Here is a 25906-nt window from a genome sequence, read left to right as displayed (position 1 = left end):
TCGTTCATGTATTGTCGTATTGTGCTCCTTGAAACAACCACACTGTCTTTTTCCAGAGCAGCCTGTATTTCTCCTGAGGTTACCTGTGTGGTTTTCTTTGTATCCCGAACAATTCTTTCAGCAGTTTTGGCTGAAATCTTTCTTGGTCTTCCTGACCTTGGTGATTGAACAGTACTGACTGGCATTTGCAAGGCTTTGGATATCTTTTTATATCCTTTATCATCTTTTGAAGTTCAATTTCCTTGTTACGCGGGTCTTTAGACAGTTCTTTTCTGCTCCCCATGGCTCAGTATCTAGCCTGCTCAGTGCATCCACGTGAGGGCTAACAAACTCATCGACTATTTATACACAGACACTAATCGCAATTTAAAAAGCCACAGGTGTGGGAAATGCACCTTTAATTGCCATTTTCACCTGTGTGTGTCACCTTGTGTGTCTGTAACTAGGCCAAACATTCAAGGGTGTGTAAAATTTTGATCAGGGCCATTTAGGTTATTTCTGTTATCATTATGATTTAAAAAGGAGCCAAACAACTAAGTGATAATAAATGGCTTCATATGATCACTATCCAATTTTAAAAAATTGCAAGATCAGTCATATTTTCTAAATCAATGCCAAAATTTCACATTTTCTGCCAGGGTTTACAAACGTATGAACACTGTATACTTCCCAGGTCAAAGGATGATTCCAGCATTACAGACATTACATTTGCATGAAAAATAAATGTCACACAGAAAGTTAATAAACATAATATACATTACACTTTTCAGGGGAAGTGTATAGCCAAACATATGGACATTAGAAACTATTCTTATTAAAAGCCTTAGGGGTGTTACAAGAGTACTTGCTTTATGGGGAGTCTTGCCCATTGTATTTCCATTACAAAGAAAATGCTTGGCTGAACGAAATAACAAAGTGGCCATTATGGACAGTGAAGCCTCTGTTATGGATGTAGGAGTCTAAAATGACTACCAATATGGCATTAAATATATTAAATATATTATAACAAATGTTTTGTAGCTTGAATGTTTTTAAAGGTCAGCTTAAGTCATTGCACCTTAGGATTGCTTAATTAAAGTTTGGCTAAATTAGACATGGCCAGACACCTTAAAGGAATGTGACATTCTCTGACCGTTCTTATTACCCTACACGCACAACTCTTATCGGCACGGATAGGCCCCAAAGAATATTTGTAAGCATCTCCAGTCGATTGCAATGCATTTGCACTTTTGGCGACAACAGCAACACAAACTATTGCGAATGTTCATTTTTGTGGATAGCAAATTTAATCACAAACACATGTCCAACCCTATTATAATATGATCTTGTGCCTGAATAAATTATAACATGGTGGTCTTGATCACGGCTGATTTTTTTGTGAACGCAACTTGTTTGAAGGGCGCGTGCTTGTCATTGTCTTGCGTACTCATTTCCGACTGCCAGGTGCACACATGCTGTAATCACTGAGTGCTCGCCCCTGCCTGGCTTATTATGTGCATGTGTTTGGTCTGTGCCCTTGATATCTGTGGTAATCTGCCTCAGTACCTGAGTGTTGAGGAGAGGACGTTTATGGAAGGTTTTCCTCTGAGCTCTGAATGAATTGACCGTTAGCCTGCTCTGCAAACATTATAATGTCAAAATGCTGTCAGTGACAAACTATCACCATTACACCATATGCATATTATGCAATTGCAAAAAACGATTTAACAGTTTTATTCCTCCCTTTATTGTAATTTGCCTACATAAGGTGAGTAAAGGCAGCATTGGCAATTTGTTGTTCTGCACAGCTCCATATTTTGGTGAGTAACAAACATATTTTTAACATTCTCTCAAGTACAGTGGCAGTGCTGATTGGTTAGACTGATGATTACACCCCACGTTCTTATAGTGGAACCCTTTCAGCAACCTTTTGGGATTCCAGGTATTCCAGGTATATTTTGGTTTCACATAAACTGCTGGTTACAGGTAGAGGGTTCAACATGGAACTGAAATAGAATTTGTCTGGAACCAAAGAGGGTTTTACCAGAAAAATTGTTATTCAAGGGGACAGCTGAAGAACACTTTTCTAAGATTGCACAAATTAGGTTTGGTAAGTGGTGATATATTAGTGAGGGGGCCTGACCCTGATTGGTGATGCAACAGGTGTGGCATGGTCCAAACAACAGGAAAAGTGTTAAATAAATTTTACTACAAATCCCCACATTATAAATGGTGACTTTTACATGTAAATTAGTCGGCCATATGACCTAAATAGTATGAAAAATAACCACATACAACAGAGCGGAAAACTGGAAAAGCTCACTTGTAATATACTCAAGTATGACTTTCAACATTGCGTTTGGCCAATATTTTGTGGTTGAAGCCTACATCAAACACAGACCATGAAGTGGGTTTAAAAATCCAACATACCCCATGGAAGAAATGAATGGTGTAAAAATGTTGTTTTCCAGTTTTTCTTCAAGGTTTTATTATGAATCGTACTATTTCAGACAGAAGTTTAAAGTCCAGAAATGTGATGGCCGTTCTGTAGTGGTATAAGCCAAAAGTAATTATAGGACTGAATTACTATTATACAAATTATGTCGTATGGTGTTTTGTTAAGCAGCGACAGTCGCCGGCAGTTTTGAACCCTTCACAACTTCTCTCACTTTGGAAATTTTATACCGTAGTGTTGTTGTGGCAATATAAAAATAATCTGGAGGAAAGCGTTCTTCAAATCTTCATTATGGCAAACATTTCTGAAAATGAAAGTCTAGTATGGCCAGACCACCCATGTATCACACAAGCAATACCTTTATTAAATAATGTTTTTATTGCGCATCAATGATGTATGTGGTACAGTTCAAACTATATATTTTTTCAGTAACTGACAGTTGCAAGACGGATAAAATGGCAAACATTTCTTCGATTGCAATCAGTTGTCCTGCCAAGATATGAAATCGGTCACTAATGCAACTATAACAGTGCGGACGCCATTTTGGTTCAGGAAACAATTCTGTCCTAAACCAGCCCATAAATGCACGTCGCTTCCTTGTGTGTTTCAAAGTCATATGATCATTCGTTGGTTTGTGAGGCAAAGCAATGACCGCTTCTTTGGTTGTGCAGAGGTTGGCAGGAGTCTCGGGGGCGCTTGCTGTCACGGCCGGGGCATACGGAGCTCACGGTAACAATCCACATCTTATTTTTGTACGCTGCGTGACAAGCGATTTGTGTAATGGTGTGGTTCACGTTAAACGACAGGCTACTGTAAAACGCTGCATGATAAACTATCGATTCATTGAGCCTTTGGTGAGTGATAGTCCATTACAGACAGTCATAGTATGGTGTAAATACATGTACAGTAACAGTATATCTCTGCTAATGCTGTACCACCGTAAATTACATTGAGCAAACATGCTCCGTCGGTTAGGCTGTATGCTGAACACTTCATGATTGTGGCACACTTTATTATCACATGACCTCATGTTTATATGACCCTATTTTTGCTGATCAGCAGCCTTTCCATTTATAATGTCATATTTGTTTTTTTTAGGTTTCAAAAACAAAGACCCAGATGATTACTCCAGAGTGGTAAGTTTGGTATACAACTTACTATATACAGGGTACTGAGATAATGTCTCAATGTTTCACAGTGGGTTGATAAACAGCTTGTTAAAAGCATGTTGTTAATGTTACAAGTAACATCTGTTTAACACCCTAAAACAAATACACTGCCTAATTTATAAAATTACAACATAGTCTCAGTATCGACACACTTCCTTTAGTCCAGCTGGGAACTTTAAACTCCTTTGTGCATTCTTTTCACCTTGTTAATGAGACAGAGTTGGTCTCTAGTGTGATCATTTACTCTTTATCCTCCCCAGCTTTACGAGACGGCCAACAAGTACCACTTCTACCACAGCATCGCACTGCTGGGGGCATCTCGCTGTAGGAAACCTGCTGTGGTATGTAGTACTGTATCATTTGTGCTCATCAATATTAAAACATCAATTATTGTTTTAATACAACCCTGTTTCCAGAAAAGTTGGGATGCTGTGTAAAATGGAAAGAAAATCAGAATGCAATCATTTGCAAATCATTTAAACCCTAGATTCTATAGAAAATACAGGAAAAGACTGGAAACATTGTGTAATGCTAAAAAAAATAACCCTGATGGAATATCACACAACTAATTAGGTCAAGTGGCAACAAGTCAGTAACATGATTGGGTATTAAAAGATTATTCCAGAGAGGATGGGTCTGTCAGAAGTGAGGATGGGGAGGGGTTCACCACTCTTTGAAAAACTGCGTGGGCAAATAGTGCAATAATTTAAGAATAAAGTTTGGGAATCTCATCTACATTACATAATATCATTAAAAAATTCAAGTCAATTACGAAGATCTTTTTGGGATTGAAACACAGTATCTGCGTTTTATTTTATTACATTCCTTTGTTGGAGCGTTATCACAGTTGTGAAATCTTCTATCATTACCATGATCTTCGGGCCCTCAGGCGGCACTGCATTAAAAACAGACACGATTCTGTAGTGGACATCACTGCATGGGCTCAGGAACACTTCTGAAAACCATTCTGTGAACACAGTGTGTTGCTGTGTCCACAAATGCAAGTTAAAACTCAACCATGCCAAGAAGAAACCATACATAAAAACATGCAGAAATGCCAGTGCCTTCTCTGGGCCTAAGCTCATTATAGATGGACTGAGGCAAAGTGAAAAACTATCCTGTGGTCTGACTAATCAAAATATGCGATTAATTTTGGGAATCATGGACGCAGCTTCCACCGGGAAAAAGAGGAGAGGGACCATCCGGCTTGTTTCAGCGCACAGGGCAAAGCTAGCATCCGTGATAGTATTGGGGTGCATTAGTGCGCATGGCATGGGTGACCTGCACATCTGTTGCAATACTGTATAACCGTAAACAGTTTTAGTTTAAGCTTACTATAACGTAGCTAGTGAAGGTTGTAGCCAGTGAAGTTTGTGTCTATCCAGAACTAGTCCTAATTAATTTTGTTTGGACTGTGACAAGAATCAAAAGTGGGACCAGTTGGTTGCGGGTCCGCTTCTCTAACCACTACGCTATTTAACAAGAGTCAGTCAGTGACATTCACTCTTCTTGGCCGGCTCCGCTTCCACGATCCGGCAAAAAGATTGGCTAAATTTAAGCAAAGATAAGTTACTTTGTCCTATGGATTTTTATGCTGTTAGCCTACACAGACCTTATTCTCGTCCTTGCCCTTCATGTGTTTGTTGTGTGGTTTGCGTGTGTGACTGGTGGTTCAGTATGTGTGTCTAGAACTGTTCACACTGGTCTTGAAAATAAGCAGTGTCTCTTTCCCTCTTTTCTTTTTGCAGGCAGGAACTCTCTTATTATTGGGAACGGGGGCGTTCTGTGGGTCCCTGTACCACCAGGCCCTGACTGGGGACCCGGTGCTGAGGAAATTGGCTCCGTATGGTGGTGTGTTCCTGATCGCTGGTTGGCTTGCCATAGCTATCTGAACTCTTACCTTCAACCCCTGGCTCCTGACCGTTGCTTGACATTTGCTGGTGCTCAATGACCTCTCGATACGGGACACAAACTAACTGTTATGTTCGGAGGCCAGAGAGGTGGAGATGTCAGAGGTGTAGCATTGGAAGAGGTTTTGGGGTAAAAGGCCACTTATCTGACCCTGCTGGTGTGTGGCCATGGGTGTAAAACGTAGATAAGGCTGTATCATTTTCTAACATAATTTTCTCCCAGCAGTGTGTGTGCGTGCGCTTGTGTGTATGATTGACCTGAAATATGAATATGTTTATGTCCTTTTAAGTGAATAAACCTATTGCAAATAATTGCAACTCTGTACTCCTGCCCCCCCCCCCCCCATTCTGAGGTAGCCTTCTAATTGTAAATCTCTCTCACTTAAGAGGTCAATGGAAAATGTCTTCATGGCACCTTAGCGTTTGATCGTCTAAGTATCATAATGTTTCTTTAACATACAGAAAGCAAGGAGGGTTTATTGACCACTAGTCTCACTTGAACCGTGTCTTTGCTACTCTGTATACAAATTAAAAGGGAAATCTACTCAATCAAAAATCCCTCTCTCACATATTGTGGGTGTGTGTGTGGCCTGTTTGTGCAGTGACCTTTGAAAATGTCTAGGTTAATATGCAGGTGCGTCTAGAGCTCAAAAGCCAGCAGACTAACTGACACTATTGAAAGTAGCGGAAATTGTATTGACTTAAGCACATCGTAATGAACTATGATCATGACTCATAAAACGCTCATCAGAAATTAATGGACATTGGGAAAATCAGGGTCAGGTTATCAGACTCTTTTGTCCTGGCAGCTCAGTGTTGGAAAAACATTTTCCCTTCCACCTTTTCTGAATCCCAACCTATTCAAAGAGTATGTAGGAATTTATAATAACCACATATCAGCACAATGTTGGTGTTACTATATGGATTTTGTTTTTTGGCTTCTACGATGGAGTGTCAGGCACCTGCAAGCTAACTCATGCTAATATGAATGACGTCCTGTAAACAAGGCTTTGCACCGATATTTGGGAAGAAGACATGCAGTGATCTTCAACTCTCCTGTTCCTTTTAGGCATTGTTGGAATGAGTCAGGGTTTGCTCTACAAATGGTAGCCTTGTGGGCACTGTTAAGCTAACTATCTGATCAGTTGCTTGCTGAATCTGGGAATGACGGGAAATGGGATGTACACATTCAAATTTGGGAAGGAAGTGAAAATTTAAGAGCATATCATTGGAAGTTTGAAAATGAGATAACAATATAAAACCAAGTGATTCCGAGTCAGGGTTTGCAGGTTTTTTCTGCAAACTCTTCAAAAACTTGTAAAGAAATGCAGTGGAAGACCTTAAAAGCTGTCTGCATCTAATGAACAGTTAAAGGTAACTTCCTTGAGGGACAAAAGGAAATCAAGTGAACTGCTTGTTCAGCATCTGGCACCAAAGTACACGTTTCAACTGTAAGTAGTCTTACAAAAACATGCGTTGCATTAATTCATATTTTTTCATTTAGCAAATACTTGTCTTATTAAATGTATAGTCATTTAGGTTTGCCCAAGAATAACAACACCTTTTCTGTGAATACACAACAACACATGTTATGTGTATATATATATATATACATATTATGTGGAGTCAAAGTATATCTACGTTCTGCATTACAAGTATCTATACCACTGGCAGATTTACCAGGTAAATATTCCAGATTTCAAATTACTATATAGTTGGATGTATTTTTGCCTGTCTTGATGAAAAAATGCTAAACAATTATTTAGATGTAATCAGAGCGTATAATGTAATTTTATATAATGTAAAGCAAAAGCTTTATGATTGTCACAATATTCTGTTGGGAAACAAATTCAATTGTTTTGATCAATTTCTATTAATTGCATTAGAGTTAACATGAGATTTAGCCTCTTTAGCTAATGCCACACCTTCAACTACATGTAATATCTTAACAGTGATAGTGTGGCAATGACAATGAGTTGAAAGTTAGCTAGAGACATGTCTCTACTTTTCCATGTATATTGGTCTATGTTTTGCGTTTTAAGTGCATGTTCTCGGTGTGTGTGAATGTATCTTTTTACATTGTGTATTGCTGTCCCTGTCCTATTTGCACATTTCCTTGGCAAATAGATTTCAGATTCTAGGTTATTTGACCAGCATAGTTCTCTATCCAATCTCAGACCAGGATTGCTCTGCACTCTCCTTATCTCAACTGCTGTATACAGTACATTAGGCTACAGATCAGGGTCACACATTTAATCATGGCATGCAAATCCTCTTTGTAGTTTTGGGAGGTGTTTTACAATCACTACTAATCCCAAGATCCTCCGTGGAATACCGTGATTTCCGGGATCTGTGTGTTGCTAGGGGGAAGATAGCGGCGCTTGGGACCTGTTGGAAATGACGGGACTAGAAATCGGATTTCAATATAAAGACCTAAACAGTAAGCCTGGAAGATAGCAAAGAAACTTCATCCAATCTGCGTGCTTAGGGTGTGTTTACTAGTTGACATTTATATTAGCTAATTCATTCAGTTAATAAAACGTTGCGACGTGTGAAAAAATCGCTGGCTCAGATATGTTGGTGCACTTATCACCACCTGTCCGGCTACCAGCCGTCTAGCTAGCGAATTAATGCTAACTAGTCAGCTTATTAACGAAAATCGATTCTAGTATGTCCTTTCCAAAGTGGTGTACCTGCAGTGGATATTGGTTGCTCTTATAAGAATCACATTTTCTGAAAGTTGATCAGCTAGCCTGCTACCGATGTTAGATGTCTAGACTGAGTCATAAATTAGCCAGTTAATTAGCGTGCTAGATTCTACTGTAGCTATTTAGCTCGCCAGCTAGCTTGCTAATTGACCTAGTTTTGAGAACAGCACCCGTGCTGTTACTGACTGTAAGTAACTATCATTTGAAAATCACGGTGTGTCTTTCAGATTACTGAGAACTTTGATGTTCATTTGTGAATCTGCATCGGACTTGTTTACTATGTATTAACACATCAAAACAATTACAGAGTTGGCTAGCTGTCTACTAGGCTATTTAAGTACCTACCATTGATATGCTAATCAATTTGTGTGTGTGTGTGATCTTAATCATAACGGTGATTCATAACGTTCCTGGTGTCACGCCCTGTTTAATTCCATTTTGATTAACTACACTGGCAATGTACAAACAAGTAGTTATGAGTCATAACCCCTTCACATTCATAAACATGAAGTTTATACATATCCCTCTCCCCACTATAGGGTGCAAATCACCATGGAGACACTAATGAGTGCGGTGGCCCCCCGGTCTCCTGCCCCGGTGAAGAGGGCCTCAGAGGTGGACTTCCGTTCGGGGGCCACACTTGAGCAGCTGTCAGCCCAGGTGTCTGAACTGGTCACCCTGGAACAGGGGGAATTTGGGGACCAGCTGGCTCTCGAGGTCCACACGGCCAAAGACTTCATCTTCAACATGCTGGGTAGGTGGCGTGACACTATAAATAAATACATGTCCAAGCAGAAGGGCGAATGTGCCGGCCTATCCTGTAGCCCGCGCCATCAGGTCTACCCAGGGTAATATAGATAGCCAGGTAGCAGTGTTATGATGTCATTGTTAATAACACATCAGGAATAAATCATGCTTAAAGTTCATGGTGACTGGCAGGAGAGTATGACCACTGGGTCCAATAGTGTTTTAATAGTTATGTAAAACAAATTTCTGTGGTATAGGTCTGTTGTGAAAGGAAAGTTGGAAGGAGGGTGTGGGCTGTGTTTATTTTGTCATGGTCCTGGAGTGCGGTACCGACAGGTGAAGTGAGGTTTTCTGACCAAAAGGTGGCACTCTTCCCTCTTCCTCTTTGCTCCTCAAGCTCTTTCCGGGGGCCTACTCCTTTGCTCTCTCCTTCCTAATCACCCTGTCTGTCCCAGTGCAACTGAAACCAGTGTCTTTTTGGCCAGTAGCCCTTCCTGCGTTTGCTTTGTCTTTATCTGCTAATCCTCCTCCATTTGACTTCCCCCTTCATCTTTCCATTTTTCTCCCTCTCGCATTCCTTTATTCTGTGTCAATGCTCCCCCCCGCCTTCCCCCTTTCTTTCTCTGTTTCTTTCTTTTCGATTCCTTTATCTTTCTGTGGCTGTCTCTGTCTCCCGTTCTCTTTCTTCCACTGCAGTCCTGTTTGTGGATCATGTCTAGCTTGAGAGGAAACCACAATGCAAACAGGCTCATTGGCACTATGTCTCTCTCTCCTGCCTTCCCTGGTAACAACAGCTGTGAATAGGAGTCACGATTGGCGGTGTGTACATGTTTGCCAAAAAATAGAACGGACGCTTCTGCTAATCCAGTCAAATATTGGATTTTTGCTGCCTCTCCCCCTTTGTTTTTGCGCTTGCTAGCCTAGCAGCCAATTTTGTCACTGCCTCTCCCTTGTTGTCTGCTGCCTCCTACCAACACCTTGACACCCGCTGCCATCACTGTGTCCTCCCACTTTCCCAACTGTGAGTCTGTTTAGTACTAAGTCACTTTCGTCCATGTCTCCCACTAACTCTTTCAAATTGTCGTGCATGCAGAGATTTCTCCGGATTCCCTGAATCTTTTAATGATATTATGTGCCGTAGATGAAGAGATCCCCCAAACTCATTGCGATTTTACGTTGAGGAACGTTGCTCTTAAATTGTTGCACTTATTTACCAGTGCAGTCTTTCACAGAGTGGTGAAGCCCTCCCCAGCCTCACTTCTGACAGGTCCATCCTCTCTGGAGGGGTCCTTATATACCCGATCATGTTATTGACCTGTTGTCAGTTGACCTAATTAATCCTCATTTTCAGCATTTTATATTTTGTACTATTTTCTTTTGAATATAGGGTTTGAATGCTCTGCATATCATTGCAGTCTGTTTTTACGCCGCATCCCAGCTTTTTTGGAAACGGGGTTGTAGATAAACTCTTTTTGCAGTAGAGTTTTTCCTGCATTATTTCTCACTATATAGCTGCCAAAATGTAGGATCTATTCCTCCCCATTCCTCTCCCCCAGACCCCCTCTTCCTTTGCGCTGTTTGATTTCCTGCTCTCTGCCAGGGAACATATTTAATGGTAGTGTGGGATGTAAGTGTACTGTGCATTAGCGAGTCGCAGTGGGTTTTGAAGGACTTTGAAGAGGAGGTAGCCCAGGCAGTTGAAAGGGAATATCTGCCGTCCAACTACTATGTCTGATGAAATGGGTCTTTTAAATAAACCACATGGTGCGGGCAAACGCGTCTGCTTGAGCTTGCACGTGTGTGTGTGTGTGTGTGTGTGTGTGTGTGTCTGCAATTTACAGTAATGTGTTTGTGCACGTATCTGTCATGTGCGTAAGTTGTGTGTGGATTTGTGTCTGTGTCTGTGCCTGTAATGTGTCTCATTTTTTCAAGCCTAGTTTGGTCTTTTTTTCTTCTTTTCACGCCTGGTTTTGAGCTCCGGGATGCTCCCCACTGGGTGTCCGTGCTGACAGAGGTAGAGGCTAGAGAGACAGCAGAGAGAGGTATACCACCACGCAGTGAAGCAGCATATCCAAGGAAGGAAAAGCCCTGTAGCTCCTCACTAAACGCTGTTAGGCTAAAGCCTGTAGCACGCCTGTGGACACTAATGACTGTAGCGCTTCAATAAATCCTTTTCGTCACAATGAGGCTATGTGTGTCTGTAGTAATGTGGACAAGTATAAGACATTAATGTGGAATAATGTCTTATAATTGTTGGGTTGTAGTGTAAATGCTAGGAGTGGGTCAGTGCTGTTAAGCATGAACGGATGGCCACGGCCGTATTAGTTTGAACTGTTGGCTCCAGCACCCAGCCCCACCTCAGGCAATGGATGAGGGGGAGAGGAGAAGGTCACGCCCCCTTCAAGAGTACTTTTTGTAGATCTAGTAAACAACTTCCCCTTGGCGTTAGTTGTGCCTCCTGCTGTGTTATTATTGTGTTATTATACACCTTATTTGACTCTTTCCAAGAGAGATGGGCTTGGAGGAGGAAAATTCCCTAATCAGATTAACGTCGGATCACAAGTTCCTTCCATCTTCAACTCAACATCTGTTCCTAGGCCTAAATTGTAGTCCAGAGACCCGAATAATTGTCTGCCATATTGTGACATGTCTACGCGGATGGGTGCTCTTCCAAATGTATAAGGACCCCTTATGCCTTCTACATTCTCAAACGTTCAGTTGGAATGTTTCCAAAATGTTGTGATATGTTATTTTGATGATGGGCTGTTGACAGAAGCTGTTTTGCAACAGTAATTGCATAGAATAGCTACATCTGAAATGGTGAATGAGTGAGCAGTGCCATTGTTCTCAGCTTCATGGGAAAATGTTTTCCGTCAGCTCAACGGAGAAACACGTTTTAAGAAATTGTCTTAAACATTATCAGGATAGGGGGGATTTAATTTTCTTAATTTCTGTGGGTGACAGGCCACTCCCCCAGTCATTCCTCTGATATGCACCTGACCACACCCAACATCTAAGCCACTTGTTGATCCAGAAAAAACCCCGCCTATAATATCGAATGTTCAGGAAAATCGTTAAACAAGTAATAAAAAAACATTCTATGGAAACGTGACAAAAATAAGTATGTCCTAAAACAAAGTATACATTTGAGTGTGAATTTCAAAAGTTTTTTTTAAACAAATTGTCAGGTTTCTAATATGCTGCCAGTTTCTCTTTAAGTAGCCTTGGACGTTGAAGTATGTGTTCTAGAAGCCTGCTGTGTTTTAGAAGCCTGCTGTATTGTGTATGCATGTCTTAGACTCTCAAAGACACTAGGTTGCATCCCAACCAGTTCTCAACTCTGTTTAATGCCATTTAGCCCTGGTCAGATGTAGTACACTAAATATGGATTAGGATGCCATTTGGGTGGCACGTTTTGTTTGAACACACTCACTTTTTTTTAATGAATGCCTCTGAATACCAGACTGATTACCTCCCCTTTGTCTTCCCCACAGATCTCATTAACCAAACCTTTGTTTTATACACTGCTTCAGAGTAGTTTTAAGTCAAACACAAAGAAAGCCAGAGAGGAGAGTGAGGGAGGGGGCCCCATTTAAAATTCAGCCGAGGTGCAAAAACAAATTACGAGACGTAATTCAAGCATTGTCTCGAACAAGTCGATGCCCGCAAAGTCAGGAGTTCACACACAGTTGAGGAAGACAAAAGCAGAACAACTAAAACAAACAAGCTGTGGTTTTCTCTTCACGCTGTGCTTGTTTTTTATTCTGTCTGCGTGTCGGCCTGCACCTCCGCCTGTTGGGGTCACCCCCTTGTTTGAAATAACCAGTCAGTGGTGATACCTTTTGTAAGGGACTTTTCTGGACAGATGGGGCTGCATGTGGATTTCCGTAGGCCAGTGGTTCCCCAGTATTCTTTGGTCAATGTACCGCCAACTGAATTTAGCAATGCCCAGACTGCCCCTAATGTATGTTAATTTTGCTAGTAAGCCTTTGGTGTCATGAGGCTTCTGAAGTGCCCCTTATAGTAAGGGCATCCTAGCACCCCTGTTTGAAAACCACTACCTTAAGGCCTGTTTACATTACCAGAGTGTAAAACGTTAGACTTATTTTGGTGTGCATATACATTTCCATAGTGGTTTGAATTTACACCGGCATGTTTGAGACGCCGTACACAGAATTGTGGCTGTCAATCGGGGGGGGGGGGGGCTTCCTTCTACACCATTTATCACCCCCTTCTTTCATACACATTGCTAACCCATGTTGGGCTACGTGGGCGCGTTCTTGCCTATTTATCCGAAATATTTCAGTTGGTTTGTGTGGATGGACTGCCCACAGATCAAATGCATGTTTTGGTGTTCCTCAAGGCTCGGTTTTGGGGCTGCTATGGTTTTCACTCTATATCTATGTTGCCGTGACATGTTGGTGATGTCATCCAGAATTACTACGTCAATGGAGAAGCCCCACAAGGACCTACCATGGACATCTGGGATTCAGACATAAGGAAGTGGATGACTGAATGTTTTTTGCTAATCCATGCTTTTGTTACTTGAAGATTAGTCTATTGCCATGTTCTTCTCTCCAGACAATAAATAAAATTCAACTAGTGCTAAACACTGCTGCTAGAATCTTCAACTAGAAGGAAAAAAGTTCAATCACATTACTCCGTTCTTAACGTGTTTTGGCCAGGGCTGATTTTTAGGTTTTACTGTTAATCTACAAAGCGTTACCCAGATTTGCTCCTACATACCAGTGAATTGGTCCTGCCATACATACCTACGCGTATGCTAAGATCACAAGATGCAGGCCTCCTTACTGTAGCCTACCTAGACTTTTTACGAGAAACCGCTGGAGGCAGGACTTTCTCACACACTGCTAATAATCTGCCAAATTAAGTTGATAGCAACAGAATCAATCTCCACCTTTCAGAGTCTACTTAGTCATCTCCAGCAAGGTCTATGGTTAAATGTAGTTTGGCCCGAGGGTATGGAGGCACCCTTGCTGTCTTTGCCAGACAGGCTCTCATCTCCACCGGGAGGCCCTCTCTCCAATGCCGTTCTGGTGGTAAGGTCACTTTTATTCTGCCTTGCTGTCCTCGTGCAATGGGACAAACTAAACCTGTTGTTGATAGGCCAGGCCAGTGACAATGTAGACACTGTTGCAACTGCATGGATTAGTCGGCTGACAAATAAAGCATGAGAATAATTATAATACATTGTTTAAACTTTTTGTTACATTTCACTCGTTGAGAGCGTTACGGAGTCCCGTAACGCCGGTAAGATGGAGTCATGACATCTCAAAGACCTCAGACTGTGTCTCAGAATCACTCAAATTAACATAGCGTGGATGACAGCTTTGTACGTTTCTGTACGTGTGTGTGTGTGTGTGTAACACAAGTCATTAAGACTAAATGATGATTAACCCTGCGAGTGCCATGTATTATTGCTCTGCTACTGGCAAGAGGTACATATCTCTGTCAGGGCTTGCTCTCTCTCTCTCTCTCTCTCTCTCTCTCAGGGCTGTCTTCTGTTTCTCTCACACACATTCCTTAATTCCCTGCCTCCATGCTCCCTCCCTCTATGCCCCCCCCCGTCTCCTTGGTCTTTTTTCCCCTTCATCCATTTACTGAATCAGTGCATTGAAAGCCACTTGACATGTCACCACATGAAAACCCAGAGGGACACATCACAGTCATAACACAACATTTAATTGCTCAATCTTGAGGTCATACATTGGTCCCCGAACATGATCCGAAGCTCTATTAAACACACACACACACGCTTATCTTTTAATAACCTTGGTTCCACTGCCCAGTGTTAGCCTCTGACCCTCTTGAGCTTCAAAAGTAGGTTTCTCGCTTCAGCGATTCCAGACATTACACTGAATCGGATTAAATGGGAACAAATTCTCCCCCAGTGTCTAATTCAAAGAATGGGCATGGCCTATTTTAAGAGCTGGAAATAAAAGCTAGGCTAATCTCTGGGCTTGAAGTGAATTTATAAACACTGGAGTCGGCAGGGAGCAGAACACACAGATCGGAGACGAGTTAGGGTGTCGGTTACACACGCACCCGTTACCTGTGTGTGTGTGTGTGTGTGTGTGTGTGTGAGAGAGAGAGAGAGAATCGGTCTCCTCGAGTCTCTGTGATAGCACTTTCTCTGTATTAATGTGAGGGCTCGTTTTGATGGCTGATAATGATTTCAGTTTTAGAAGACTCCAGATTTCAGTGGTAATCCAAGCGCATGCTCCGGTGAGAGGAGGTCTGTATGGATTGGGCTTCTTTACCAGTGATATTAAATGCATGCCATAATGGCAATTGAAAGGAATCTGTTCACAGCCTATAGGCAATTTATTAGTACACCCTTTATTGATCCGTACAATCTATGGATGGAAATAAAAAAATATATAGTTCAAGTAATGCTTTAATGCTTTTATTATTGCGTGTATTACCATTTTACTTCAATGTTTGATATAATTGGTCACCATCTGGTAAGATGGGTTTTATGAACTAGCACTCATAACATGTCACAACCAATTCCGTTGCTACATGGTTTACTGGTGTACTGCAGCAACATGCAAAATGTCAAGTTAACTCACATTTTCCAATACATTTGCTTATTTATAGGATTAAATTATTCTTAAAAATAAATAAAAACATTTATTTGGAGATGGGACTATAATTTCAGCTAGGCTTGAAGGGCACTCTTGCACGAAAAGCACCTTATCTGAGGAACGTGTTAATTCAAGTTTACATGATCTTATCCGGTCATAATGATCCTTTAGGTTAAATATCCTAAAGGCTCCACCAGCACTGGAATGCAAGAATTACAACCTTTAACATAGATGCTAGCACAAGATGTACTATTCTGAATCATTATAGGCAATTAGAAGTCCATTTTCCCCACGGGTTACTATGTACCCATTAAGCCCCGTCCAGACTTTTCACACATTTTATCAAATATCTTTAGCTGACTTGGAAAAATGGGGAAAGAACATTCCTAACACTTCAAATGAGCCCCAGCCTAGACCAAAGGATTCCTGACACAAGGGGGACATTACACATTTACTGTATTTACTGCTGCGTGAAATCATTCTAGGTAACATTCTGCAACAAAAAAAACAGAGGGTTTGAGTGATCGGAGAATCGGGTGTCTTGCAGGACCCCACACAGCTTCCCAAAGTGACAACTGGCATCTCAAAATAGTCTGCATCTGAGCATTCCTTGCTGTGCACGAATTTACGCAACCACGCTTGTTTTTGTTCGGAGTACAAACCTGTATCCCCGACAACATTTCTGTTCTTTATGCGATCCAATAATTGCCTGCTATAAATTACAAGCTCGGTCTGGACTGATTCATTTGAAGGCTCATTCTATTGCCAAAATGACGTCTATGTGGGAATCCCATTTCCCTGTGTTGAAACAATGATTTTTATACTGTAAGCCTTTACTACATGGCAACCATTTTTAAAATGTGATAATATTTTTCCTCCGGCTTTCCTGTCCTGTCTGTTACTGGTTGTTTTGTCAGTGTAATATTCCCATAACCTCTGAAATTGTACTGGCCAGTGTTCATATGGAATATATTTTCATTGGAAAAATTGGTTATTGTCCTGAAACCTTTAAAACAAGGCCAAGTATACGTCCTGTCCTTTTTCAGAAATCATCTCGTCCAAGCATCAGAGGAGAGAAGGAATTTCTGTATCAGATTATTGCTTTGTGTTGAAGACCCCACCGATCCTTCTCCATGCTCATGCCCGCCTTTGCTGTCAACGCCTTCACTGTTGACGGATACACAGGCACACCAACGATGAACTGGATCAGGGTTAGGAGCTACAGTGCCGTCTGATGGAGGCCCTGCTGCAGGGACACTGGTGTCCCTGAATAAAAAGCATTGGGTGTCTGTGCCCAGAGTCTTAATAGAGTTAGCCCACTGTTAGCATGTTGCATCGCAAACACACAGATTTTCCATGCCCGTGGTGAGTGGGAGGGAGGAGCACATAGTGTACACTCACCTGAAGGATTATTAGGAACACCTGTTCAATCTCTCATTAATGCAATTATCTAATCAACCAATCACATGGCAGTTGCTTCAATGCATTTAGGGGTGTGGTCCTGGTCAAGACAATCTCCTGAACTCCAAACTGGATGTCAGAATGGCAATTTTGAGCTTGGCATGGTTGTTGGTGCCAGACGGGCCGGTCTGAGTATTTCAGGATAATGCACCATGTCACAAAGCTTATAATTTCTAATTGGTTTCTTGAACATGACAATGAGTTCACTGTACTGAAATGGCCCCCACAGTCACCAGATCTCAACCCAATAGAGCACCTTTGGGATGTGGTGGAACGGGAGCTTTGTGCCCTGGATGTGCATCCCACAAATCTCCGTTGATAGGATAGCAAGATGCTATCCTATCAATATGGGCCAACATTTCTAAAGAATGCTTTCAGCACCTTGTTGAATCAATGCCACGTAGAATTAAGGCAGTTCTGCAGGCGAAAGGGCGTCAAACACAGTATTAGTATGGTGTTCCTAATAATCCTTTATGTGAGTGTATATATTCTATAACAGTTTTCTTTAAATTTAATAGGGTCCCCTTGTCCATATTGATCTCATATTGACCCTATTCTGGGTCTGGATCTGAACTGCAGTCTGGACACTGGGTACCCCTTTCCTGGACCTAGTTCTCATCGTGCGTGCGTGTGTGTGTGCGCTCCTCACCCTGTGTGTGGAAGTGGCATGAGATCATGAATCCTCCCTTATAAAGCAATCCTTTAATTCTGAGCACAGAGAGATTTGACTGCCATAGATAAAACCACACCTTAGTAGTTGTAAATGGATTTTGATTGGCTTCAGTATTTCTTCTGTTTTAATGAGCCCTTTAGAGAAGAGGGTTTGATTTGTTTTGCGCTGGGTGGGAAACTAGATCAATGGAATGCTATTAGGATTTCCAAGCCTTTTCACCCTTTCTCTCGCTCGTTTTATCCCTCTCAATAACGCGCTCTTTCTTCCAGTGTCTTTTCTTCCCCCGTCGCCTGCTTCTCGTTCCCAGTAACTCTCTTCCTCTTGTTCCACTCTGCCTGAGCCATGCAGTGTGAACAGCCAGTCTGGCACTATTCAGTACATTCACTAAGTGAGTTAAGCCATGGTTGGGTGTGAATGGGTCGCTAGTGTGGAGAATAACATGAAACCATGCACTGGAAGACTCTGACCACTGAAGGAGCTTTGAGGGATATATATATTATACTTGCTTTTCTAATGTATTAAATACTGAAAGTTAATTACTTAAAAATCATACAATATGATTTTGTAGATTTTTGTTTTAGATTTCGTGTCTCACAGTTGAAGTGTACCTATGATAAAAATGACAGACCTCTACTTGCTTTAGGTAGGCAAACCTGCAAAATTGGCAGGGTATAAAATACTTGTTCTCCCCACTGTATATATATATAATATCCATCCCTCCAGTATCTGTAGGTCTAACACCGCTGCTGTAATAGATGTAAATACTTAATGAATCAAATCCATTGCTTTGGATTCATACTAAACAGACCCGTAACCCTGCGCAAGTGTTGGATCTGCTTTTGGATTACTATACTCATCCTCTCGCTCTCTCGCCCTCGGTGCGTGCGTGTGTATGTGCGTGTGCGTGCTCCAGGCCTAGTTCAGAAGGTGGACCAGCGCCTCCCTGTGGCCAACGAGTACCTGCTCCTGTCGGGTGGTGCCAGGGAGGGCGTCCTGGACATCAACCCAGAGGAGCTGGGTGACTACGCCAAGGGGGCCGATTTTGACTTGGACTTCACCCTCCTGGTGCCTGCTCTCAAGCTCCATGATCGCAACCAGGTGGGTGCAGTGGGGATGGTGCTGAAACGGGTTGTTGGTGCCAGGGTTGAGGTTGGTTCTGAAGCCGAAAATTGCTCTCCTCTAGTATTAAGAGTGCAATTGAATGGAATGAAATGACATTGCTTATTTATTCATCCCGTTACCATAGTAATGTTTCTTTTGACATTGTGTGTGTAGTTAGCATATTAATTTAGGTTAAATTATACTGTCAACACTGTTCCAATTTGGGATTGGATTAATTAAGGGAAAGAATACTGTCAATACAAGACAAATATTTTAAACTTTGGCAGCCATAATTTGTGCAAACGTTTTCTTATTAGTGTTCATTTTGAAATCGAATTATAGCTACAAATGCTCAGTGTGTGGTTTTGGGTGGATTTCACTGTTAAGGTGTGAACTCTGCAAGCAGCCAAAGTATTGTGTCACTAAGAAAAGTCTGAATAATGTTGAATGGTGCCTTTGCCAGCCAGTCACACTGGACATGCGCCAGTCTGCCCCCTGTCACTCCTGGCTGTCCCTGCGTCTCTGCGACCCCAACACCCTGGCCAGGTGGAGGATCTGCTGCCAGGATGAGAACGGTCTCCCCCCTGAAGAGGAGGAGGACGACGATGAAGAGGAAAGGGGGATGAATCACAATGCCTCTGGGGCTGTTCCCCCGTCACTCCAGGTGGTTCTACACCCTCCTGTTATTCTTCACTGTGTTGGTTTCTGAAATGCGTTTTATTGTGTCGTTTTACTGTGCAGAGTGTTGAAACGATTTGAAATGCGCTTCAACTGAAGCTGGGCCCTGATTTGATTGCAGTCTTCCCAGCAGTCTCTGGACGGCTGCTACTTCTCCCCGGCACTGGTGGCAGACTGGTTCTGGGGAGTGGTGGGGGAAGCGGTGGATGAACTGAGGCGCTCCCCCCAGAGAGGCATTCCCATCCCGGAGAGGCTGGAGCGCAACGGGCCCCTGACCACCCTCATCCTCCAGGCGGGCTCCAGCCGCGTCCTCTATGACCTGCTGCCCGTGGTGTCTTTCCGGGGCTGGCCCGCGGTGGCCCAGGGCTGGCTCACAGCCAACCACTTTTGGGATGGGAAGATCACGGAGGAGGAGGCCATCTCTGGGTTCTACCTGCTGCCCTGCCCGGCCCCGATGGGGGGGAGGCCCGACCGCGAGTGGAGGCTGGCCTTCTCGCGCAGTGAGGTGGGCAACAAATTACCTGGATAACGCTAGCTCTTATGTGGTTTTGTTCCTTTGGCCTGCTCCCTGAGGTAACGGTTAACCGCTCCTGAGGTGGTAACGGTTAACCGCTCCTGAGGTGGTAACGGTTAACCGCTCCTGAGGTGGTAACGGTTAACCGCTCCTGAGGTGGTAACGGTTAACCGCTCCTGAGGTGGTAACGGTTAACCGCTCCTGAGGTGGTAACGGTTAACCGCTCCTGAGGTGGTAACGGTTAACCGCTCCTGAGGTGGTAACGGTTAACCGCTCCTGAGGTGGTAACGGTTAACTGTGTTTGTTGCATTGAGATATGACTTGCTCGTTCTCTGTCTGTGTCCAGGTTCAGTTGAAGAAGTGCATCCCATTCCCTGTGGCTCAGGCTTTCCAGGCTGCCAAGGCCGTGCTGTCTCGCGTCCTGGCACGACCCCGCACTGGGCTCAGCCCCTACCACCTCCGCACGCTCCTCTTCTGGGCCTGTGACCGCCTGCCCCCCGCCTACCTCTCCTCACCCGACCCAGACGCACCTGCCCGCCTCCTCCTGGGCCTCCTGGATGACCTGGCCCACTGCATCCTGGGTAAGAGCTGTCCCAACTACTTCCTGCCCCAGTGCAACATGCTGGAGCATCTGTCCGATAGCCAGGCGCTGCTCGTGGCCCGGAAGCTGGCCCATGTTCGTTCAGACCCAACCGAGCACCTCCGGGCAGCCTTGGACCAGGCCAGACAAGTAAGCCTGCTCAAACGGGAGGCGGCGGGCGCCACCAATGGGCACGGGGGCTCCCCTGGGCATGGATACCTGGCCAGTGGCATTATCTCGCCCTCAGACGACAAGCTGGCCGCCAGGCTGCAGCAGCTGGTGACGGAAAACCCAGGAAAGTCCATTTCCGTGTTTCTCAACCCCGACGACGTGACAAGGCCGCACTTCCGCATCGACGACAAGTTCTACTGACCCGAGGGGCGTCGTCCACTCGCACCAATAAGTCAAATGGCAGGTCAGAGTTTGGCAAGTCAACCGGGATGGCTGCCAAAACACTGCCAAGCATCGCTGCTCCCTACGCTGCCCCCTACTGATGGGCAACAATGCTAATGCTAACGATGCTGCTGTAAGACACTGAGCAGGAGGGTGTCCCCAGAGAGCCCTAGGCTAGACAAATCAACTTCTACTGTCCATTTTATGTCGAGAGTAATGTCAGCAACGTCACAATAGAAACATTTCCATTCGGCCGTTACCGTGGAGACGGAACGCTGCTCGATTAACGAACTTGCCCTGGCGCAGTGTTTTTTTTGGGCCTGGTCTGGTGCTACAAAGCAAAGAGAGGAATCGCTTGAGAATACAGAAAAAGAAGTCTGCTGCTGCTTCTTTAGAAAATGACTCAGTGTGGCCCGAAGGGTTTCTAGGCTTCTCTCCCCACCCTACTAGAAAATATCTTCTCCCTTTTCCTGTCCGATCAAAGTGGGTGGTATCAGAATAAGAAAACCGGAATTAAGGTACTATGATGTAACTGAATGTAATTTGGTGTGGGGAACTGCTTTGGTGTGGGGATTTGTATATTTTTTTTCTTCCCTGTACTGCTTTATCTAATTTCTCTGTCCAAACTCTGCCCCTCTCTCTTTCACTAACTCCCTTTCTCAGGTATTTTTTTTTTTTATGTGATTGTCTGGCCCAGGGCTGCACTACCATTTCAACATTATGTGACGAAACGCACCAAAGAGCCACACTCAAGGGGTATTTCGACCACCTCTTCAGAGAGGTGTGTGCCCGTGTTAACCGACCCGTAGTCAATTTGAATCCCCACCTTTTATAATCCTAAACAACACGCGGATCCGACACAAAATCCTAAACACTCGAGGCAGTTTATCTTCAAATAAGGCTCACATCATGTGCGGCTACCGACGTCGTTTCATTGCAGTCCCTTTGAAAGTGGGTGAGATGTTGTGTGATTGACTACTGTATGGGTAAACAGTTTTGTGTAAGGAGGACAGGGAGCGGGGGTTTAAGGCAGGGTTGGCTTCTGAAACCGATATTTGTATTCTCTTTGATCGCGTTCTGATATCTGCGTTTTCAGCATTAGCGCTGCTCTAGGGTGTGACGGGTTCAAGGTTTCAACCAGACACATAGACGGAATTTGCACTTTTCTTTAGTGATTCCATGTTGTTGTTTTTTATGGAATTAAGTGCATTTTTTAATTATTTTGTCCCCCACACCATGTGCCTGACCAATGGATTTTTGTAAACGTGTGTTTATAATTTTACTTATACAAGAAGGATTAATTACATGCAGGCAAATCCGTGTTTCACCTGTAATTGTAGCCCCTTGCTGCACCTTTCCACTGGCAACCCACTTTTCAGCAGCTACCTGGTGCCATTCACCAAGTGCCATTCTTAGATCTCGCCAGGGTTATAGAAGTGATTCTGATCTGGTGTTTTAGACAATTCCAGCATCCCTTCTTAACCATTCCGGTTGTGCTTTTTGGCGTTGGTTGGTTGCATGGCTGAAAGACCCAGATCCTCCTGGGATGACCCAGTGTTTGAACTACGAAACACTTGAATATCAGCTTATTTCTCAATGCCTTGCCCACTTTTAAGGCCTCCAGTACGGCTGGCAACAAAACCCCCCTACAGCATCATCTAATCTCTCATCTTTGATTGCAGGCAGCTCATTTCATTAGGTTCCAGCGGGACATCAAGCCCAAACACATATCAAAAACACCCTGGAATGATTCAAGATGAAACGCTTGAAAATGATGGAGTGCCAAGTAAAGAGTCTAGTTCAGGATCACATCAAAACATACTGAGAGAGCAGAAAACAGCAGATGGTGAAGGGCATCCCTCAAATATTGAATGAATTTGCTCAAATGTGGGTCAGATTACTAGTGGAAAGGTGCAGCTAGCTGAGCTCAATGATGGCAACCATAAGCCTTTGTTGACAGTTACCTTTGCCAAATATAAATTGACCAAAATTGGTTCTGAAATGTTATGATTCCAATATTGAGGTGTAGTGGGTATAGGTATATTGAGGTATAATATATTTTGGAAAAATAATAATACAAATGGAGAATTCTTTAAGAAAAGTGCAAAGGGGGCCTGGTGTTGGTCAACGCTATTTCATGCCAGCTGGGTGAGGCTTATCTAAGGGCTGTTTTCTTTACTCTTTCGTTTAGTCCTGTGTGTCTTAAGATGGGGGAGTGTTTGAAACTCAGAGAAAGAGCTTTTGTATGGTCTTGCCTCCACAATTTGGATCGCAGGAGGCTCCAATGGTTTTTGTAATAGTCCCTTTTTTCCTGATTGGTTGGCCTGTGCGTGTGCGTGTGTGTGTGTGTGAGAGATCATCTGACGACATATCAAGCACTTAGACTGTGCTGATCTTGAGTGACAAAGAAATCCCCAGAAGATGGGCATGGAACAAATGCACAGCATGACTTAAACACGTTTATGTGCTGGCTACCTATTCTACAACCCCTCTGTAAATCTCCTCCTCTCTCTTTGTCTCTTTATTTATGTCTTTCTGACTTGGGGACACCAGGTTGTCCAACTAGACATGTCTTTTAGCTGTGGGACGGCCGGAAAGGCAGGGAGCCTCTGGCCCTGAGTAGAGATTACTGCTAAAGGAAAGGGTCTCGTGTCTCTATACTGTATAAACCCAGACCGTATTTAACCGTAAAACAGGCTTGCCCTCAGCTCTGAGTACAAGCTGCGGAAGGGTGAGTTACACATAGCAGCCTATTCCCTAGAAGTGCACTGCTCTGTTAAGTGCTCCGTGGAATATTACGTCACAGTGTTCCCAAGCCTCATCAAACTCGTCATAATCCCAAAAAAACCCAATCTTCAAGATTCTACATATTCTAGATTGTATAGAATGTGATAGTAAAGTAACAGTACTACTTTTTGGGTACTTTGTACAGTATAATGGTACCACTGGTATAAACGTGGCTATGGTTTTCCGAACCGCTTCAGTTAGTGGAGTGATTTAGCAGCTACTGCTGAATGGTGATGGTGCGTGCTTCTGTTCTGTGTAGCTTTGGTACGTGTGTGTGTGTGTGCGCGAGTCAGAAGGGCACCCAACCAAAGCATGTGGGCGATTGTAGAGGTACACAAGAATGTAGTCCTAGGCTAGGCGGTGAAGTGTGGGGATGGAAACCACCGGATACCTTGTGCGTTTGGGGTCCTGGCGCGTTCAAGGTGGGGGAATTCGACATGCCAAAGCCCGATCTTGTAGTGGTGTTGTAAGATCCTTCGTGAACTTATATGCTCGTGGTCAGGATGTTTCAAGGCTTCGTTCTGAGGTCCTTCCTAATTGCTCCCCTACACATTAAACCCACCACAACCCAACATTGTGATTAAGTTGTTTGAACATTGTTCGAATGTTGACAGACTTTCTGATTGCTACCCTAGGGTTTCAAATGTGTTTTCGTTTTTAAAATATGCACTGTCAGGAATCTCTCACTATGTACCTTTATCTTCCTATGGTAGTTAGTTATCATAGAAAAATCTATTATACTTGAATCAATATGCAGACACCATCTGCAAGATATTCAGACATACACACTTTAAAAGTTCAGCCCTAACCCATATTTCCAATCTAATTTCCAGTAGACTGATGCTGAAAGAGCTGTCATCCCCTTTTTAAATTTCAAATATGTTTATTGTAAAGTTCTAGAGTCTTTGTGGAAGTAAATGAACTCGGCCGCAAAGGTTTGTATCACATATTTTGAATAAGGTGTGATAGATATGACACAATCACGTTTTCAGGCGACACTTTCCCATCGCGTTCTTGTTCGAAGCGTGACATCATGACAGTGTGAGGTGACTGCAGTGATATAACTACTGAATGTTATGTTTTTTGTGCCTAAACTGCTGATTATTGTTTTTGATTGATACGCATAATGAATGTAAGCGATTTTTCACTCCTTGATTCACTTAAATAATTAAGGTTTGAATCAAAGATATCCCAAAAAGTCCTGAATCAGTTAGGGTACCGCATTAGAACTGAGGCATTACGGTCATGGACTCCCCCCTATGTACCCTGAAAAATATCAGTAAATTAAAGGTTTAACACAGCTCCTTTATCGCGGTATAATTTCTTGGTGAAAACTCTAAACCCTACAGGGATTCTTTTCAGTATAAATGATGAACAGAAGTTCACAGCTTAGAGCAGTTTTCCATGCAGAGATGAAGACTGTCCAGACTTCCAACTGGCTGCTATTTGGGAGCGTTTTGTAACTCGTTATTGGTCTTTTAACGAATCCAATGATGACGCCGGACAGGCCAAATCTCCAACCCGCCCAAACAGTCTGAGCTGTCACATGGTCTTTTCAAATAGCTCTCTTACTAAGAGAACATGTTCATAATTTCGCAGTATTATTCTGACTTCGTAGTGGGGTTTCTTGACTGCTATGGGTCTTTAAATGTTCTTCCTTAATAAAGTGCAAATTAAGTTTTTCTCGTCATATCATGACTGTTTTGCTGTATTTATTGGTTTCTTTTGGTTGTATTGAATGACGCTATAGCATGAAATAAACCGACATGTCAATCATTTTGACTGCAGTTTCCTTGTCGAGTCTTGTGAGTCCGATCCACAGAGACGGAGTGCTGTCCTTCATCAATGCCATGGAAGTGCCGGTTCCAGAATAGGCAGCAGCATTAAGGCCTTTTCCACATTACAGGCAGGGGCGCATCCTAGAGTTTTGGGCCCCATGACAAAAAAATCTAGTTGTTCCAAAACCAATATATTCCCCCCCTATACAGCGCCCCTGATTACAGGTAGTCCATTCAAGTAGCCTGATGACCCAGCTGGTGTTTAAAACAGTAGATCTCTTCAATGTCCGTGCCAGAATGTATATTCTCTGAGGTATTTCCTGTGCCCCTGTGGTTTCCAACTGGTTTGGTCGCACGACGCAAAA

General features: G+C 43.2%; 2 protein-coding genes across 6 annotated transcripts; both read left to right on the top strand.

The window, feature by feature from the left end:
- Positions 1-1505: 1505 nt before the first annotated feature.
- Positions 1506-6069, top strand: tmem256 (transmembrane protein 256). 2 transcript variants are annotated; one of them, XM_010887721.5, is made up of 5 exons: positions 1506-1747; positions 3106-3163; positions 3533-3570; positions 3864-3944; positions 5352-6069. In XM_010887721.5, the coding sequence occupies exons 1-5, from the start codon at positions 1640-1642 to the stop codon at positions 5493-5495; spliced, it is 429 nt and encodes a 142-aa protein (XP_010886023.1). In that variant the 5' UTR covers positions 1506-1639; the 3' UTR covers positions 5496-6069. The 2 variants fall into 2 exon arrangements, with proteins under 2 accessions (XP_010886023.1, XP_010886025.1); XM_010887723.5 differs by lacking the exon at positions 1506-1747 and having other exon boundaries at positions 2981-3163.
- Positions 6070-7763: 1694 nt separating this feature from the next.
- On the top strand, positions 7764-25545 carry tmem102 (transmembrane protein 102). Of its 4 annotated transcripts, none has more exons than XM_010887727.4 (6): positions 7764-7953; positions 8761-8975; positions 18624-18808; positions 19275-19475; positions 19623-19994; positions 20350-25545. In XM_010887727.4, the coding sequence occupies exons 2-6, from the start codon at positions 8774-8776 to the stop codon at positions 20953-20955; spliced, it is 1566 nt and encodes a 521-aa protein (XP_010886029.2). In that variant the 5' UTR covers positions 7764-7953; positions 8761-8773; the 3' UTR covers positions 20956-25545. The 4 variants fall into 4 exon arrangements, with proteins under 4 accessions (XP_010886029.2, XP_010886027.2, XP_010886026.2 ...); XM_010887725.4 differs by having other exon boundaries at positions 7766-8002; positions 19611-19994; XM_010887724.4 differs by having other exon boundaries at positions 7767-7953; positions 19611-19994.
- The last annotated feature ends 361 nt before the right edge of the window (positions 25546-25906 follow it).

This window comes from Esox lucius, chromosome 24 (assembly GCF_011004845.1).
Source record: "Esox lucius isolate fEsoLuc1 chromosome 24, fEsoLuc1.pri, whole genome shotgun sequence".
Classification (NCBI taxonomy): Eukaryota; Metazoa; Chordata; class Actinopteri; order Esociformes; family Esocidae; genus Esox; species Esox lucius.
Note: the sequence above shows the minus strand (reverse complement) of the source record. Positions and strands in the feature narration are given on the sequence as shown.